The following is a 20667-nucleotide window of genomic DNA, read 5'->3' as shown; positions in this document are numbered from 1 at the left end:
ACCGCTGAAAACATTGGATCCACCAATGACCAATACGCGATGTCAGAGCTCCCTCTCCCTTCACAATGATTTTCGCACAGGTTCAGATGCTTCAATACAAAAACATAGGGTCATGTGTTTATCTCCACATGTTGCTCCCTGCCTGAAACAGGAAGCTGGTCTAAAAAACCCCATGTGGCCAGTGTGAAAATTGCAAGATTTTTTTTTTAAAACAAATTGCGAGATGTCAATGATGTCTATAGATTGACAGATGAAGCTCCTAAATATTCATTTTCTTTAAGCTATCGTACAGAAAATAAAAGACAAAAAGACAAATGTACCAGAGTTAGACTGAAAGTATATCTAATTTTACAGATTGTTAAAACCACTTGACATATACAAAATCCATAACTGTACATATGTAGGTGGAGATGTAATTCATTATAATAGCCTATTTTCCAGAAAGAAAAAAAAGAAAAAAAGCTTCTCTCCAAGGTGAAATGGTGAGCTCTGTCCAATGCTTTATTTGCAGGAATTCTTTTTGGACAATCCAGGTGGCTGCAGACACATTTTGGACAGAATGTGGAGTGCCCCTCAGCTATGTAGAAAGCATTCCTAATTCAAGACCGGAATATACTGAGCATTTATACAAAGCAGTGCGTTCATCAAAAACTTCATCCATTAGGTCTAGTTCATTCGATTGTATAATCCACAATACAGTTGTGAGGGTGTCAGCAAGAAAGCCAGTTTCCAGACTCCACACTGTGTTCGTCTACCTGTATATAACGGTTTGTAATGGCTTTTTAAATAAGGGGTGTGGGCTTCTTCCCAGGCCATGCCTCTTTTGCATACTTCTTTTTCTTTGGCTCATTCAGAGTTTCTGCAGTGAAGCTGGATGAAGTAGGAGCAGCAGTGATGGGGGCAGCAGTGGGTGTAGTTGGTGCAATATCCACTTCCGGTGCCAAGTTAGGGAAAGGCATGCCTCCCATCAGAGCTGTACCATGGCCACCAGCTGTTTGTGCACTTGATTCAGCATGAGTGGGAGGTAGACCACCATACAAGCCTCCAGAAAACGGGAAGTTCTGCACGCGACGTCCCACAGAGTCTTCTAAACTAAGAGAGCCAGATGTTTCAATTTTCTTTTTCTGTGGGATTAGCAACACAAAAGGTAAAATCAGAAGAACAGTGGAAATAATAAAAACTCTACACACCTTTCAAAACGTCAGGTTATTGTAATGTTAAACAAAAATAAAAAAAAAATACTAAAATCATTTCTAGAAGGATTTTTCTGACATTTTCTTAGTTGCATTTTACAACACACGCCATTGTCCATAAACAGCTTATAACACAGCAGATGGTTTTCATTGTTGAAAGTTATCAATAAGGAAAAGGGTAAAAAATTTCCTAAGCATTAGATATATCATGGAACAGTATGAAGACGGTTGTCTAGAAGTGGCTTAAATTTGGCACAAGTGACATTACCTAGAACAAGTTGTCTCTTAGAAATAGATGAAAAGAAAAAAAATTTGTCCCGGAGGCAGCCAAGAGGCCTACAGCAACATTAAAGGGGTTGCCCGGTCCAAAATGGTAAGTCTGCAGTCACTTTGTGACTGCAGACTTACAAATCTCACCAGCACACGCACTGTGCGCTTGTTTCTGAGTCGGGACCGGCAGGTACATACACGTTATCCATACTCCTGATCCCGACCAGGGATATTTTTCTTACAAAGGGAAACATCCAAGCTCAACTATGTTTTACCAAAACCTACATCAAGCCTGCCAAATGCATGTGGGAAAACACGTTATGGTCTGATGAGACCAATGCCGAACTTTTTGTCTATAATTCCAGAAGGTATTTTTGGTGCAAAGCCAATACTGTGCATCACCAAAAGAACACCATACCCACAGTGAAACCTGGTGGAGGTACCATTATGGTTCAGGGCTGCTTTTTGGCAGCTGGAACTAGGGCTTCAGTCAACATGGAAGGAATTATGAACAGTTCCAAATGTTCATTTTTCATTGAAACCTTCATGCATCTGCTAAGAATAGTAAATAATGAAAATGAAGGGGAATTTCGCCTTTCAGCATGACACCAAGCATACCACCAAAAAAAAAAAAAAACCGAAACAAAACAACAAAAAAAAATAATGGCTTAGCTAGGAGATCATCGCTTTGGAATGGCCCGGCCAGAGCAGAGACCTGTATCCAAACAAAAATCTGTTGGTTGACTTGAAAAGGGCGCTACATACAGGAGATGCTCTCACAAGGAAAAGTGAATAAAGATTGGCAATTCTAGATGTGTCATGCTGAGATACTCCTACCCATGCTGTCATAAATCCAAAGTGTACTTCAACAAAGCCTTAGTTTAACACTCTGCATATTTACGCAACCACATTAATTTTTAGTTTTGTTTTTTTACCCACCCAAAATGACTTCAGTTTATTCTTCAATTGAATTGTACACATTGCATTTTGACTGCAAAAATACACAGTGTTTTACAGTACCCGCAAAGGTGAATGAGATTTTGGAAATCTCATGTACTCGCTTTTTTTTTTTTTTATTATTATTCCTTGTAGATTTCAAACAGTTTCTAATATGCAGCATTTCACTTCTTGCTTTTCACTCAAAAGAATGAGGGAGGAGGAGTAATGCATGCAGCATTTTTCCTGCAGAAATGTCTGCTGCAAATACTTAGAACTTTTTCCACCTTTTATGTTCACATGCTGAGGTGATTATTCTAGGTATACATTTTTTTCTTAACCCCCAAGGGTGGCTTGCATGTTCATGACCAGGCCAATTTTTACAATTCTGACCGCTGTCCCTTTACGAGGTTATAACTTTGGATCCCGGTGTTTCTGACATGGTTTTCTCGTGACATATTGTACTTCATGATAGTGGGAACATTTCTTTGATATTACCTGCGTTTATTTGTGAAAAAAATGGAAATTTGGCAAAACATTTTGCAATTTTACAACTTTGAATTTTCATGCCCTTAAATCACACAGATGTCACACAAAATACTTAAGTAACATTTCCCACATGTCTACTTTACATTATCACAACTTTGGAACCAAATTTTTTTTTGTTGTTAGGGAGTTACAAGGGTTAAAAGTTGACCAGCGATTTCTCATTTTTACAACATTTTTTTTTTTTTTTTTTAGGGACCACATCACCTTTGTCACTTTGAGGGGTCTATATAATAGAAAATACCCCAAAGTGATACCATTCAAAACTGAACCCCTCAAGGTTATTGTGCAATTTGTCCTGAGCATGCAGATACCCCATATATGGGGGGGGGGGAACCACTGTTTGGGCGCATGGCAGTGCTCGGAAGGGAAGGAGCGTCGTTTGACTTTTCAATGCAAAATTGGCTGGAATTGCGATCAGACGCCATGTCGAGTCTGGAGAGCCCCTAATATGCCTAAACAGTGGAAACCCCTCCACAAGTGACAAAGGAGGTGATAAAGGGGGGTTTGATTTACTATTTATAGCGGGTTTTTATGTTGGCAGCTGTCACACGCTAAAAGACGCTTTTCATTGCAAAAAATAGTTTTTGCATCTCCACATTTTGAGAGCTATAATTTTTCCATATTTGAGTCCACAGAGTCAAGTGAGGTCTTGATTTTTGCGGGACGAGTTGACGTTTTTATTGGTACCATTTTCGGGCACAACATTTTTGATCGCTTTTTATTACAATTTTTGGGAAGTAGAATGAACAAAAACCAGCAATTCATGAATTTTTTTCGGGGGGGCTTTTATACCGTTCAGCGTGTGGTAAAATTGATAAGGCAGTTTTATTCTTCTGATAAGTACAATTACAGCGATACCACATTTATATCTTTTTAGGTTTTGGCGCTTTTATACAATAAAAACTTTTATATAATATTATATTATTTATTTCCACCTTTCTGATAGCGTGTTATTCCACTTTTTGTTCGGTGGTATGATAAAACATGAAGATGTTAACTAGCGGGACAGTTTTAAAGGTCGGGTCGTTACAGACGTGGCGATACTAAAGATCTGTACTTTTTTTTTTATTTACATGAAGAAATGTATTTATTGGAACAATATATTTTTTTTTCTTTATTTAGGAATTTTTTTTAAAAACTTTTACACACTATTTTTTTTTTCACTTTTTTACATTGTCCCAGGGTGGGACATCACTATATAAAGTCAGATCACTGATCTGACACTTTGCACAGCACTGTGTCAGATCAGCGATCTGACAGGGAGTGAACGGGGCTTCTCAGGTCCTGCTCTCAGCAGGCAATGACAAGCCACCGTGCAGGACCCGGAAGGACCCAGCGGCCATCTTGGATCCGGGTGTCAGCAGGAAGGGAGAACCTCAGAATGCGATCACATCTCGTTGTTCTGAGGGTCTCGGGGAAGCACGCAGGGAACCAGCTCTAGGCACGATGCTTCTCTATGCCACCGGAACGCTGTGATCTTGTTTGTTCGCAGTATTCTGGGGGTTAAAGTGCCATGACCACTCCTGGCACTTAGTACCGGGTGTCAGCTGTGATAATCAGCTGACACCATGCCGATTGTCCGCACACACCCCCATTTGCGCGGCCGATCGGCCTCGACGTACTATTCCGTCCATGGGGATTAAGTTCCAGGTCACATGGACAGAATAGTACGTTGGATGGCAGAAAGGGGTTAAAGGATACACCTGGCATTTTAACAGAGGTGTGTAGACTCTTTATATTGTAAAAGATGGAATTAGCTTTTGCCAAGAAATACAACCTACCTTAACTGGTACTACTGCTGTCTGCACCATGTTCCTGAAACGCCCGACTGAAGGATCTACATCCTCTGTTAGTAAAAGAAAATTAATTTAAAGGGTGAGGGTATATTTATGGGTTTAATTCAAAAGTGAAATATGAGAAAACCTATTATCCATTCATATTATAAAACCTTGACTATGGTTTAATCAGTTTCATTTGTGCCTTCATAAAAAAAAAAAAAATCACAATTAAATAGGAGAAAAAAAACCTTCATGGCCCTAAACTGTCCACTGCAATGTGTATAAAAGTCCTCCATGCATTGCCTCACCTGGATTAATAACTTCATCGTCTTCACTAAAGTTGACTCTGTAATTCCTCTTCTTTCTCCTAGATCTTTGGATGTCCAAGTTACCCTCTTCTATGGTTAATGTGGATATTCTCTTGTTATGAGCTGTGTTGAACTCTGTAAGATTCTACAAAAATAAATTGACTTTTTACTCCACTGTCCATTTGATGCTTGTCTATATAATATACATTGCCATTTTCCCATTCTATGGCCTCATTCAGACATCAAAGACAAAGGGAATTTTCATCAGTACAGTTTTTACCATCAGCTTTTTTTTGTGCACATGAGAAGGTTTCTCAGGCATCTCCTATCAAACATGAAAATTGGACAGCACACAAGTGCTAATTTTTTTCGCGGCACCTTAGGTTTGCACTGGCAAGTTTGAGCCGTGATCTACAAAAATATAAGAACATGTGATCCCATAGACTAATAGTATGAGTTATGTGAAAAACATGGATAGAACACATACATAAAAAATTGACATCTGAATGATGCCTAAATCATTGTTTCATCTCATACGGTTTTGTTGGCAAGTAAACATATATTACAAAACCCCGTGAGGTAAAATGATGAACGTCTTAATAATAAATAGGCTTTGTACCTAAATCAGATTTTTCCAATGCAGTTTAAGATACTGATTGGCATATATGGTCAATTGCCTGGCTATAATTATCAACACAGCTCCACTCCAAGCTTTGCAGTCCTTTCCATCAATTATGCAGTGGTCCGAGAAAATATGCTCCAGAATTTTACAGGAGAATGCAAACATTTACTAATAACAGCAACGGCTCATTCCATGTCAGATTATCCAAATCTGTTTTTATTTTTTTGTACCGGACGTCTTAGAATATTTATTTTCTTTGCTGTTTTTTGAAGTGCTACCCTACCCTGTTATGCGTGGCCTTCTCATCCCCAGCCTGGTCTGCGTGGCCTCCTCATCCCCAGCCTGGTCTGCGTGGCCTCCTCATCCCCAGCCTGGTCTGCGTGGCCTCCTCATCCCCAGCCTGGTCTGCGTGGCCTCCTCATCCCCAGCCTGGTCTGCGTGGCCTCCTCATCCCCAGCCTGGTCTGCGTGGCCTCCTCATCCCCAGCCTGGTCTGCGTGGCCTCCTCATCCCCAGCCTGGTCTGCGTGGCCTCCTCATCCCCAGCCTGGTCTGCGTGGCCTCCTCATCCCCAGCCTGGTCTGCGTGGCCTCCTCATCCCCAGCCTGGTCTGCGTGGCCTCCTCATCCCCAGCCTGGTCTGCGTGGCCTCCTCATCCCCAGCCTGGTCTGCGTGGCCTCCTCAGCCCTATCCTGGTAGGCATGGCTCTTCATCTTTATCCTGGTATGCATGGTTTCCTCAACTATATCCTGGATACACATTATTGGAGACACATACTTCGTAATCACTAAGGTTGGACTCACCAAACTGAATATATCTTGCATCTTACCTCCTCGAATCCTAAGTTTAGTGTTCTGGTTCGCTGTACATACGCTTCATCACTATTGTAAAACCTTTCACTGTATCCACTATAGATTTATCTAATGATTTGCGCCATGAAACTTTTGTTTTTTTCAATTTAGAAACTATAGATCCTACACTTTCAGACCACAGGCTGAACAGCAACCAAAGAATATACTCAGAAAACACTCAGAAACAGAAAATGTACAATATGATCCTTTATCAATAAATATTAAAACATTATTACACAAAAGAATACTAAAACAATTACGCAACAAGAGAATAAAAAATATATATATAAAACAATATACGGTATGTATGATGGGAGCCGGATAGGACAAATGAACTGGTATATTCAGTGGCGGACACTAACAGCTTTTGGCCCCTGTGCAAGAAATGTGTCTGGGCCCCCCTCCCTGCCCAGCATCATATACCTTCCAACTTTTGAAGATGGGAAAGAGGGACAAGGTTTGCGGCGCGCAATGCGCGTCACGACAAATTTTAGGCCACGCCTCTGGCCACACCCATTCATAACTAGTCACACCCATATCCACGTCCCAACCACATCCATTTAGCACTGCTATAAATGGCCCCATATGATGCTCAATACTGTATAATGGCCACACAGTGCTCCATACTGTATAATAGCCCCACATGATGCTCCATACTGTATAATGGCCACACATGATGCTCCATTCTGTATAATGACCGCACATGATGCTCCATACTGTATATTGGCCACACATGATGCTCCATACTGTATATTGGCCGCACATGATGCTCCATACTGTATAATGACCGCACATGATGCTCCATACTGTATAATGACCGCACATGATGCTCCATACTGTATAATGACCACACATGATGCTCCATACTGTATATTGGCTGCACATGATGCTCCATACTGTATATTGGCTGCACATGATGCTCCATACTGTATAATGACCACACATGATGCTCCATACTGTATAATGACCGCACATGATGCTCCATACTGTATAATGACCGCACATGATGCTCCATACTGTATAATGACCGCACATGATGCTCCATACTGTATATTGACCGCACATGATGCTCCATACTGTATAATGACCGCACATGATGCTCCATACTGTATATTGACCGCACATGATGCTCCATACTGTATATTGGCACCACTGTACTATGTGCACATATATAGTGTTACATGCACTGAGCACTGACCAGGCTGCAGGAACTCACATTATAATATATACCGTATCCGACAGGGGCGGACACAGACTGCAGAGGGCCCCTGTGCAAGAAATTTTCCTGGGCCCCCCCCCCCCATACTGCAACAAAGTTATGTAAACATATAGGTTGTAATATTTATTATCTGTTTAGAACACAACTATCAAATCTAAATAATAAATTCACGTTCAATATTACACAACTGAATATAACACAAAGCAGTCATCTATAAAGCTGTGCCGCCACATATAATGCTCCATACAATTCATTATGGCCCCATAGATGCTCCATATAACGCTGTGCCGCCACATATAATGCTCCATAGTCCATACAATTCATTATGGCCCAGATGCTCCATATAATGCTGTGCCGCCACATATAATGCTCCATACAATTCATTATGGCCCCATAGATGCTCCATATAACGCTGTGCCGCCACATATAATGCTCCATAGTCCATACAATTCATTATGGCCCAGATGCTCCATATAATGCTGTGCCGCCACATATAATGCTCCATACAATTCATTATGGCCCCATAGATGCTCCATATAACGCTGTGCCGCCACATATAATGCTCCATACAATTCATTATGGCCCCATAGATGCTCCATATAACGCTGTGCCTGTGCCGCCACATATAATGCTCCATACAATTCATTATGGCCCCATAGATGCTCCATATAACGCTGTGCCTGTGCCGCCACATATAATGCTCCATACAATTCATTATGGCCCCATAGATGCTCCATATAACGCTGTGCCTGTGCCGCCACATATAATGCTCCATACAATTCATTATGGCCCCATAGATGCTCCACATAACGCTGTGCCGCCACATATAATGCTCCATAGTCCATACAATTCATTATGGCCCAGATGCTCCATATAATGCTGTGCCGCCACATATAATGCTCCATACAATTCATTATTACCACATAGATGCTCCATCCATAATATGGAGCATCTATGGGGCCATAATGAGTAATGGAGCATTATATGTGGCGGCACAGCTTTATATGGACTCCCTCCCTATAAAGCTGTGCCGCCAGATATAATAAATGCTCCAATTCATTATGGCCCACATAGATAGATGCTGAGTGTCTGATGCTCTGTCCATATATAACGCCTGTGCCGCTCCAATTCATTATGGCCCCGGGCCCGGCCCCCAGGGCCCCATAGATAGATGCTGAGTGATGCTGCTCCGTCCATATATAACGCCTGTGCCGCCACATATAAATGCATACTCACTTCGGCTCGACTCTCGTCTCTGCCCGCCCGCTGGTCCTCACCGTCCCGTCTCTCCGCACTGACTGATCAGGCAGAGGGCGGCGCGCACACTATACGTCATCCGCGTCACCGCGTGCCCTCTGACCTGAACAGTCAGAGCGCAGAGACGGGGCGGGAAGATGGAGCGGCGCGTGGATCATGGACAGGTAAATATACTCACCTCCTGGCTCCTTCTCCCAGACCCGGACTGTGGACAGATCATGGTCTCCGCAGACTCCGGGCAGTGGCGGGCGCCGGGCACGGCAGCTTCTGAGGCTGCTCCAGCGGTCATGTCACTCGCCGGCCCGGCGCTCATTACAGCAGGAAATTCAGGAATGATGATCCACGCGTCGCAGCGGCAGGCAGGCTGCAGTGCAGCAGCACAGTCACGACTCACGAGTCACAACAATTGTCGATTGCCGACGTGCCGTGCATGTCCGTCGGGTCGGGCCCCCTCCCCGCTCTGGGCCCCGGTGCGGCTGCACCGGTTGAACCGGCGGTATGTCCGCCCCTGGTATCCGATATATAATGTGGGATGTCCTGGAGCCGGGCTCGGGGTCACACAGTGCAGGGTGAGGATCACTGTGACTTATTGCTGCAGCTTCCGCTTACATGCAGATTGGGTGACGCTGGAGCCTGGACCTTATCTGTCTGTAAGTTTAAGATGGTGCAATAAATCTCACAGTACAGAGAGATCTACAGAAAGCAGATAAGAAAACAGGAATGAGATGAAGCCTGTCACATACCTCCTGCCCCGACTCCTGGCTCTCTGCTAACTTCATCTCTCCTCTCCAGGCCTCCGGCAGAGTGAAACAGGCGCGCAGGTGAAATCAGATCAGCAGACACACAGCCTGCTGTCTGCAATAGGGGGATGTCGGCCGGCACTTGTACACTGCTAATACAGTGCGGGGCCTGCACTGATCTACAGCAGCAGCAGAAAGCCGGGGCCCTGTATGCCCCTGCCTGCAAGGGCCCCCCTCCACCTCCGGGCCCCGGTGCGGCTGCACCGGTTGAACCGGCGGTAGGTCCGCCCCTGGGTATATTACCAAAAAAGGGCAGATAATCTTTAGCTTTACCACAAAAATTATACTGTAACCAAAAAAGAAAAGTGGGTCAATTTAAGTGGTTATATATTAATTCTTATTGCAAACAATATACAAACAGTAATCATTAAAATGAGTATAAATAACAGGGGTAGTGACACCTAAGTGCCACGTCCAATCAGGTTGGTATGCAATACAAAAAAGCAATATCATTAGCTTTCCCAGTAGTACCATAAAAATACCCACAAAAAACCTTCTCAAGTTTTGAAAAATGTTAATAGCGACGTGACCAAGCAAGGAAAGAAACAGTAAAAGAATGGCAGAGATAAAGCTGAGTATGTAGGCTCTAAAAGTGCAAGTGTAGTAAGCAATAATATAAACAGATGAGCCAGAACCAGTCAGCACAATCAAAAGGTATAAGGAGCCACAGCCAAGTTACCCAATGCCTATGATAAATACATTGCTATGAAGCGCAACCTTCGCAACAGAGGCAAACACATATAATAGGGTTAAAAGGGAAAGGACAGTTACTCAGTAAGTGAAAGCAAACCAACCTGAGACTGGATGTGGAAGAAAGACCCCAACGCGTGTTTCACTGTAGTGCTTCTTCATTATTGATTACTGAACGATTACTGTTTGTATATTGTTTGTAATAAAGTGATTATATATTAATTCGTAATTGCTCTAAGGCCCACTTTTCTTTTTTGGTTATAAATTAACTGGTATATAGTGAAAAATCAATATACCGAATAAATTCTAAGAAAATAAGACATCAATGGCAGAAAGCACATTTGCAAAAGCTGCTGCACATTAATTGCCAAATAAGTAACAAAGTACATCAGTTAGTAAGATAGGTGCATAGTGTAATTACTTGAAGATGTAAAAGCCAATATTGCCTTAACATAAAAAAAATGCATGATAAATAGATGAATGCAAGACATATGTTGAACTAAATATACAGCAGACAAACAAATCAATAGAAAAAATATGTAAGAGTAAAAGCTATATCAACCGAAGTGACATACTACTTATTGCCAAATATATGATAAAGTATATTAATTAATGCAAAAGGTGCTTAGTGCGATTATTTCAGGATGTAAGTACCAATATTGCCATAATTAAATTATAGGTAATGTTTATATAAGAAATATATAATTGATCTACAAATGGATACAAGGCAAATATTGGGCTGAATATACTACAGGCAAAGCCTAGATAAAAAATCAATTAAGAAAATACATGATGAAAATGAAAAACATTAAAGTGACACCACTTCCCTCACACCACTCAAACGCGTCTTTCGCTATCGCTTCATCAAGCAGTCCTTTATTATATATTTGGCAATCAGTAGTGTGTCAAGTTAGTTGATATAGCTTGTACTCTTATGTATTTTTTTCTATTGATTTGTGCCTCTGCTTTGTCTGCTGTATATTTAACAACATATGACTTATGTCCATTTATTTCTTCATCATGCATTCTTTTGAATATTAAGGCAATATTGGCATTTACATCTTCAAATAATTGCACTATGCACCTATTTTATTAAAGGGGACCTGTCACCAGGTTTCGCCGATACGAGTTACAGCCACTGCCTTTCAGGGCTTATATACAGCATTCTATAATGCTGTGTATCTGCCCCCAATCTGACCTGTAAGAGAAGAAAAATAACTTCTTATACTCACCTGCAGGGTGGTCCAGTCTGCGAGGTGTCGCTCTTCTTGGTCCGGCGCCTCCCATCTTCTTACGATCGCCGTTCTCCTTTTTGGTTTATGTGGATGACGCGTCTTGCAGTACTGCAATGCACAGGTGCCGGGAAAGGTCAAAGAGGCCCTGCGCACTGCAGGACTTTGCTCTGCCCTCAACATGGCCCTCAACGGAGCAGATAAGTACTCCTGCGCAGGCTGTATGGTTGATGCAGGGACGCATCATCCACACAAACCAAAAAGGATGGCGGCATCGCAAGAAGATGGTAGGCAGGGGACCAAGCAGTGTGACACCCATCGGACCGGACCGCCCTGCAGGGGAGTATAATAAAAGTTATTTTTCTTCTCTTCTAGGTCGGATCGGGGGCTTATATGCAGCATTATATATAGAATGTTGTATATCCGCCCTGAAATATGGTGGCCGCATCTCATATCGGCCAAAACTGGTGACAGGTTCCCTTTAACTGATGTATTTTGTGATTTGGCAATTATTGATGTACAGCAGCTTTTGAAAATGTGCTTTCCGCCATTGATGTCTTATTTTCTTATAATTTATTTGGCATATTGATTTTTCAATATATACTAGTTCATTTGACATATCCTGCCTCCATCAAACATATATTGTTTTACATTTTGTTTTTTATTCTCTCGCTGTCTAATTGTGTTTTATTATTCTGTTGTGTAATCAGGTTTTAATATTTATTTTTAAAGTACCACATTGTACATTTCCCTTTGAATACATTCTTTTGTTGCTGAAAGTGTAGGATTCTTGTATTCTTTTGTTGGTGTGCTATATTTATGGTTTTCATTGAAAGGTAAATTATTTCTTATTTATGGCATTTCATTTCCATGTAGGTTTTCACAGGCTGAACAGATCTGAATTCGAGATTTTCAACTTGACACTGTTCATGTACTTTTTTCAAGTATGATCCCTTTGAGATCCCAAATAGAATCTTGGTACATATGTGGCTAGGAGCATAGGAGGCACGTGATTTTTTTTTTAAGTTTATATCATATTTGAGTCGGCATGGGTAAAATATTAACAAAAATATTCTTGTGACACAGGGTGGAAACCTGTACATTTCTTAAGTTCTGAGTAGAATGGAGATTTTCCGTTTCTCCACCTTTGCTTTGGCCTGAACTATGAGGAGAAAAGTAAAGTGCAACACAAAAATTCAAAATTTTTTCAAAACTTTGAAAATTAATAAAAATTAAAAAAATAAAGTATATAGAATTTTTTTCTTCATATTTTGCATTCTCTAATACTATTGGCAGAGATCAAAATCTCAAAAGACTTAACGATATATAGAGGAAAATTACATTGGTTCACTTGAAATGGAATGACCCAAAGTCATTGTTGTACTGGAGGTTCTTTTTTTAAAAAATTTCAATCAGTATTTTGAATAAATCATTGTTTTAAAGGCCTTTCTAAACTTTAATTAGCTTAGTGTTATTTTTTTATTCTAATTATTTTATATTAAGTGCCATTTTTAATAGCATCTGCTTATCATATCACAGCGAGTTTGCACGTTTCCTTCGGTTTCCTCAAACACTCCAACGAGATACTGATTGATAGGTAATCTATGGGGACAGTGATGATGTCCGTGAAATGCTGTGGAAATAAATATACACCTACAAAGTGGCAACGAAAGAGGGATTATTTGGTACTTACCGTAAAATCTCTTTCTTGGAGCCTTCATTGGGGGACACATAACAGTGGGTGTTTGCTGCTGCTGCTAGGAGGCTGACACTATGCAAAAATGGAAAAAAAGGATAGCTCCTCCCCGGCAGTATACACCCACCGACAGGCACCAAGGGCCTCAGTTGGTGAAATAAGCAGTAGAAGCGACCAGAACTCAGAACATATACCGTATATACTCGAGTATAAGCCGGCCCGAGTATAAGCCGAGACCCCTAATTTTGCCACAAAAAACTGTGAAAACTTAATGACTCCAGTATAAACCTAGGGTGGGAAATGCAGCAGCTACCGGTAAATGTCAAAAATAAAAATAGATACCAATAAAAGTAAAATTAATTGAGACATCAGTAGGTTAAGTGTTTTTGAATATCAATATTGAATCAGGACCCCATATAATGCTCCATAAAGTTTATGATGGCCCCATAAGATGCTCCATATTAAAATATGTCCCATATAATCCTGCATAAAGGTTAATAATGGCCCCATAAGATGCTCCATAGACACATTTGCCCAATATAATTCTGCAAAATGTTGATTATGGCTCCATAAGATGCTCCATAAAGATATTTGCCCCATATAGTGCTGCACAAACGTTGATTATGACCCCATAAGATACTCCATACAGACACTTGCCCCATATAGTGCTGCACAAACGATTATGGTCCCATACAGACACTCGCCCCACGTAGTGCTGCACAAACGTTATGGCCCCATAAGATGCTTTATACAGACACTTGCCCCATATAGTGCTGCACAAACGTTATGGCCCCATAGATGCTCCATACAGACACCTGCCCCATATAGTGCTGCACAAACAAACGTTATGGCCCCATACAGACAATTGCCCCATATAGTGCTGCACAAACGTTATGGCACTAACCACGTCACCGCACCCTCTGACCTGAGCGTCACTGCAGAAGACGCTGAAGACGGAGCGGCGCCCGGAACGAGGAGCATGTGAATATCGCACAGCGCTGCGCTCCCCTCCCCATTATACTCACCTGCTCCTGGTGCTGTGCAGTCCCTGCTTCCCCGGCGCTGCTGCTTCTCCCTGTACTGAGCGGTCACAGTTACCGCTCATTACAGTAATGAATATGCGGCTCCACATCTATGGGAGGTGGAGCCGCATATTCATTACTGTAATGGGCGGTACCATGTGACCGCTCAGTACAGGAAGAAGCTGGGGCGCCGGGCAGCCAGGGACCTGCAGGGACCGTGCCGGGAGCAGGTGAGTATAATTAGACAGCCCCCGCTGCCCCTCCCCTGCCAACCCCTGGGTATGACTCGAGTATAAGCCGAGAGGGGGACTTTCAGCCCAAAAAAATGGGCTGAAAATCTCGGCTTATACTCGAGTAGAGTATATACGGTAAGTACCAACTCAACCAGGGCGCTTAGACCCAAACACGGTACCAGAAAAAACAAGTAAGGAGGGTGCTGTGTCCCCCATGAAGACTCCAAGAAGGAGATTTTACGGTACGTACCAAAAATATCCCTCTTTCTTTATCGCTTCATTAGGGGACACAACCGTCCAAGAAAAGGGTGGGTAGAAAACGAGTAAGAGAAAGGGCTCAGGTCGGCCGGTGCGCAACCGCCGCTTGCAGTACCATCCTACCAAAACCTGCATCAGACGAGGCATGGGTATGAACCCTATAGAACCTCGTAAAAGTGTGCAAGGACGATCAGGTTGCGGCCTTGCAGACCTGTAAGGCGGAAGCCTGGTGGCAAAAAGCCCAAGAAGATCCGACAGCTCTGGTGGAGTGGGCCCGCACCCCTGGAGGGGGCCGTTTCTCATGAACTCTATAGGCTTCCATTATCACTGAACGAATCCAACGAAAGATCGTGGACTTGGGACGCCTGAACACCTTTCTGGCGACCCTCAGAGATGACAAACAGAGAATCGGATTGGCGAAAGGAGGCAGTTCTAGAAAGATAGACCCAAATGGCCCTGACCACGTCCGGTTTGTGAAGAGACTTCTCCAGGGGATGAACCGGGGAAGGACAGAATGAAGGAAGAACGATGTCCTCATTGATGTGGAAGGCGGACACCACCTTGGGAAGGAAAGAAGGGACAGGTCTGAGAACTACCTTGTCCTGATGGAGAATCAGATACGGAGAACGGCAGGATAAAGCTGCCAACTTGGAGACCCTCCTTATTGATGTAATAGCAATCAGAAAGGCCACCTTCCAGGAAAGAAGGGAAAAGGAAATGTCCTGAAGAGGTTCGAAGGGCGCAGCCTGGAGAGCACCCAGAACCAGGTTGAGATCCCAAGGTTCTAACGGGGCCTGGAAAGGAGGGGCAAGATGTGCAACTCCTTGGAGAAAAGTCCTCACCTGAGGTATGGAAGACAGGTCCTTCTGAAAAAGAGCGGACAGAGCAGAGACCTGACCCTTCAGGGTACCAAGGGATAATCCCGATTCAAGACCTGCCTGAAGGAAACCAAGGAAGTCCGGAAGGGAAAAGAAGACATCGGAAAAACCTGGTGTGTTTCGCACCATCGGAAGAAAGCCTTCCAATACCTGTGGTAAAAGCGGGAGGAAGCTGGTTTTCTAGCTCTGATCATGGTCTGAATGACCTGGAGGGAAAAGCTGGACTCCCTTAGGACCGCGGCCTCAACGGCCATGTCGCTAAAGTCAGAGACTGAGAACTCTGGTGGAAGAGCGGGCCCTGTGAGAGAAGGTCTGGGCGGTCTGGAGACTCCAGGGGGTATCAGAGAGCATGTTCACGAGTTCTGCATACCAAGGGCGCTTGGCCAGTCTGGCGCTATCAGGATAACCAGAATCCCCTCTGATTTTATCTTTTTTACGACCCTTGGGATCAAGGGAAGAGGAGGGAACAGGTAAGGCTACGTTCACATTTGCGTTTTGCGGCGCAGCGTTGGCGACGCAATGCACAACGCATGCAAAACGCATGCACAACGCAGCGTTTTGTGATGCATGCGTCCATTTTTGGCATGATTTTTGGCGCAAAAAAACTGCATCATGCAGCGTCCTCTGCGCCCTGACGCTTGCGCCAAAAATGACGCATGCGTCACAAAACGCTAGACAACGCATGTCCATGCGCCCCCATGTTAAATATAGGGGCGCATGACGCATGCATCGCTATGCGTCGCCGAACCTGCGCCCGACGCAACGCAAATGTGAACGTAACCTAAGGGAGCTGAAACTGGGACCACGGAATTACCAGGGCGTTGTGGCCGACGGCCAGAGGATCCCGGGATCTGGCTACGAACTGAGCTACCTAGTAGTTCATCCGAGACGCCATGAGGTCGTTGTCCGTTGCCCGAAAATGCAGACGGGCCCGCCTGTCAGGAGACTGCCAGTGTAATAGGGCAAGGAAGATTGCCCTGAATTCCAGAAGGTTGATGGGAAGAAGAGCCTCCTGGGTGGTCCAGCGACCCTGCGCTGTGTGTTGTCGGAAGACTGCTCCCCATCCGAGCAGACTGGCATCGGTGGTGATGACTTGCCACCGAAGGGGGAGGAAGGACCTCCCTATCAGGACTGAGGAGGACAGAGTCCACCAGGTTAGGGACTGCCGTACTTGGGGAGGCAGACGAACTGGACGGTCCAGGGAAGTCGTGGACTTGTTCCAGGTGGTCAGAAGGAACAGCTGGAGGGGGCGAATGTGGAACTGGGCGAAAGGCACGGCTTCCATGGAGGCAACCATCTTTCCCAGGACTCCCATAGAGAATCGTAGGGAACGGGGGTATGAGTGTTTTAGAGATCGGACTGCATTGCGGAGAACGGAGAACTTGTCCTCTGGGAGAAAGACCCGAGCCAAGTTCGTGTCGAATTCCATGCCCAGGAATGTCAGACGCTGGGAGGGAATCAGAGAGGACTAGTGTCGGTTGATGATCCAGCCGAGACGGATCAGGGTGTCCTGAGAGATTTGAAGGCTTCGCGCACAGTCTTGATGAGAATATCCCTTGATCAGCAGATCATCCAGGTAAGGGATAAAGAGAATCCCCCTGGAACGAAGAATGGCCATGACCGCCGCCATGACCTTGGTGAAAACCCTGGGGGCAGACGCCAGGCCGAAGGGAAGAGCCGTGAATTGGTAGTGAACGTCCTGGATTGCAAACCAAAGGAATTTTGCTGCCTCATACAAATAGCCGGAGTCGAACGTGACGATTCAGCAATTTCAGGTCCAGAATTGGACAGAGAACAGTCCTTCTTCAGGACTACGAAGAGCTTCGAGTAGAACCCCGAAAATCGTTTGTTTGACGGAACGGGAACGACTACGCCAGCGGTGACCAGAGAAGATACTGCTTGGAGAAAACCAGGTAATTGGGACAGCTGCTTTGGTGGACGAGAAAGAAAGAAGCGATCTTGTAACCGGAGGTAACGATCTCTCTGACCCAGGCATCGCTAACCACCGAAAACCAGGCGTCCTTGAAAGGAAGCCTGCCTCCCACCCTGGAAAGACTTCCAGGTGGGGGCAACCCGTCACTTAGAATAGAACCTGTTGGAACGGGACCCAAAGGACCTTGAGGGTTGGCTTTAGGCCTCCAGCTGGAGGCTGGTTTGTAAGAGGGTTTCCTTCGTTCGCCTGAGGCAGAGGGACGCTTCTGCTGTGAAGAGGAATCCGAAACTGCAAATGGGCGAAAAGGCCGAGAGCCTTTTCTGTTGAAAAAACGCTTGGCTCTAAACTGAGGGAGAGGTGCTTTTGCCTCCAGTAGCCTCCAAAATTATCTGGTCTAGCCGAGCCCCAAAGAGCCTGGAGCCTTGGAAGGCTAAGTTGGTGAGGGACTTCTTGGAAGTGGTAACTGCACTCCATACCTTTAGCCAAAGGATGCGGCGTATAGCCACGATGTTGCTTCTTGCCCTGGCCGAACAAGCTGCTGCATCCAAGGAGGCAGCCAAAACGTATTTACCAGCGTGGCCAATCTAGCCTGCCAGTTTGGCTAGCTCGTCCGGAGAAGCCGAAGCTAAAATGCCCCGCCGAAGAATCTTGGCCCAGGCGGAGATGGCCTTTGCCACCCAGGTGGAGGCGAAACTGGGGCAGTGGGAAGCGCCAGTTGCCTGATTTGGCTAGTGTCTCGATCTGCCTGTCCGTCGCGTCTCTAAGACACACCATCCGGTAAGGACAGAACCTTGGGGGACTCTGCCCACCTGGCAAGGAGACACTGCCCACCTGGCACTAAAAGGGTATAGGACGTCTAGGTGTTTTCTGTCCCAGTGCTTAGACAGGGTAGACTCAAACTCCTCGTGGTTGGGAAAGGAGCGAGAGGGACGTTTTACCCGCTTGAAGGAAATGGAAGGATCCTGGGGAGGAACCTCGTCCTGCTTAAGTTTGAGGGTTTGAGAGACAGCCGAGATGAGACTATCAACCATTGCCTGCATACTGGAAGTCTGGTCTGAATCAGAGTCAGACCCAGACTGTGAATCTATATCCGACCCAAGGTCCTCCTCCGAAGAGGGTAATTGGGAAGAGGAGAGCAGCTTGGGTGCTGAGGAGGGACCCGGAGAGCTGGATGAGGAGCCAGACAGAGTCCTCTTCCTAGAACGGCTGGCTGGTCTGTCTCTTTGAGGGTCGGTATCAGGTGCGTGCGAATTGCCATGAGAGATGTTCAGAGCACTGGTGAATGCAGACAGCTGTGGAAGTCGTTCAAGCGCCTGGACCAGAGACTGGGATACTTTAGTCAGATCAGAGACCGACTGGGACATGGCAACGGCACACTCTGGGGGAGGGGGAGTGCACTCATCCCGGGAGTCAAGAGGGCTCCTGTGGGGCAGACATGGTAGGAGGACTGCAGGACTGACAGAGAGATGACGGCTGGCCTGAGGACCACTTTTTCTTACAACGTGCACAGGCGTAATGAATTATAGTGGGCTTAGAAAGAGAAGCCCCTGCAGAGTTGGACATATGTAGAGCCTGTTGTGCTATCTGCCAGAGGAGTCTAGTGGATATACTGCGGAGAGGAAGGCTAGCTGAAAAACAAGAGGCATAGAGAAAAAAAAAAAAAAAGAACAAGAGCCTACCCGTCCAGCGATAGCAGCAACAGAGGTTAGCTGTGTCCCCTGAGCCGACAAAATCCGTCCAGGGAGAGCGAAGTTAGAGATGCTGCGCAGCTTCCAAGATTTAGGAACGCAGGAGACCTCGTGTGAATGAGAGAGAAGTGGCCTGGCTGTGGAGCCAATGCGATAGGACAAGCGGCAAGGGAGGGGCGTGCCATGTCAAGCATGACGTCTGATTGGCCCAAGGAGGCCTTGAGAGACTGAGGTATGGCGCGGCTGAAAGTCCTGCACTGGGATGAGAGGATGCCGGGAAGCGGCGCTGATGAAGTGGCAGGGGTCCGCTGGAGGATGGACGCAAAATTTGAAATTAAGAGCGCTCCTGCAGTTCCCCTTTACCTGACAGCTGTCCGATCCCATAATCGATGAGGATTGTCCAGGGACCCAAGGGTGGGAGGGTCGCTGGATACTAGGATCCTTCTTCCCACACCGTCTCCAGACGGTGCAGAAGAAGGCATCAACCCCCTAGGGAGGGGGGAGGTCGTCGCTGACAACCACCGTCTTCCTCTCAGCCCTCTTCGAGGAGAGGGGTGAGGAGGGAAATGGCAAGGACAGGCCATCGGAATCAGCCCTGGAGCACCTGTGAAGGTGGCAGGGTACATTTTCCTGACGGCGGGCCTGAGAGTTGCGATGTGGGTGACACCACATTGCCCGCTCAGCCGCCTATGATGGGAAGGCAGAGTGAAAATAACACCCTGATTCCCAGGAGCTGTATTTGAAATACAAAAGGAAAGAGTTAATAAAACACAACAAACCTGTAAGGAAAAAAGGGATTAGCTGAGGATCTGGGGAGATCCAGGTCCGCCTCCAACAGACACTAAGCACAAACTGAGGCACTTGGTGCCTGTCGGTGGGTGTATACTGCTGGGGAGGTGCTATCCTTTTATCCCATAGTGTCAGCCTCCTACCAGCAGCAGCATACACCCACAGTTATCTGTGTCCCCCAATGAAGCGATAAAGAAAGGGCCATTTTACCCTAGTTTTGCACACAGTCACAAAAGGAGGGAAGGCATTAAGTATACAGGAGGTAGAGCAGACAGAATAAATTGACAACTATTTTACAGGTTGCTTGACTTGACCAATTTTTTGAATATTAACACCCTATTCTGGCCAGTATTTAGAAATATGTTTTCAAATTTCCAATGAAAATGTTGTGTACATTTGTTTATTAATAAAAAGCAGCAATTTTGGCCTTGATCGCATCAACAAGGCAGGACAATACTTCTGTAATG

General features: G+C 45.0%; 1 protein-coding gene across 2 annotated transcripts in view; it reads right to left on the bottom strand.

Annotated features, from left to right (window-relative positions):
• Positions 1–320: 320 nt before the first annotated feature.
• The window catches only part of PPP1R8 (protein phosphatase 1 regulatory subunit 8), a 59405-nt gene continuing 39058 nt past the window's right edge, over positions 321–20667 (bottom strand). For both annotated transcript variants that reach the window (XM_077295767.1, XM_077295768.1), the window contains 3 exons: positions 5035–5179; positions 4730–4794; positions 321–1124 (listed from right to left, as the gene is read on the bottom strand). In XM_077295767.1, the coding sequence (XP_077151882.1) occupies positions 783–1124; positions 4730–4794; positions 5035–5179 (552 nt within the window). In that variant the 3' untranslated portion in view covers positions 321–782. The remainder of the gene's footprint in view (positions 1125–4729; positions 4795–5034; positions 5180–20667) is intronic.

The sequence above is a fragment of the Ranitomeya variabilis genome, chromosome 3, assembly GCF_051348905.1.
Source record: "Ranitomeya variabilis isolate aRanVar5 chromosome 3, aRanVar5.hap1, whole genome shotgun sequence".
In the NCBI taxonomy this organism is placed as follows: Eukaryota; Metazoa; Chordata; class Amphibia; order Anura; family Dendrobatidae; genus Ranitomeya; species Ranitomeya variabilis.
Note: the sequence above shows the minus strand (reverse complement) of the source record. Positions and strands in the feature narration are given on the sequence as shown.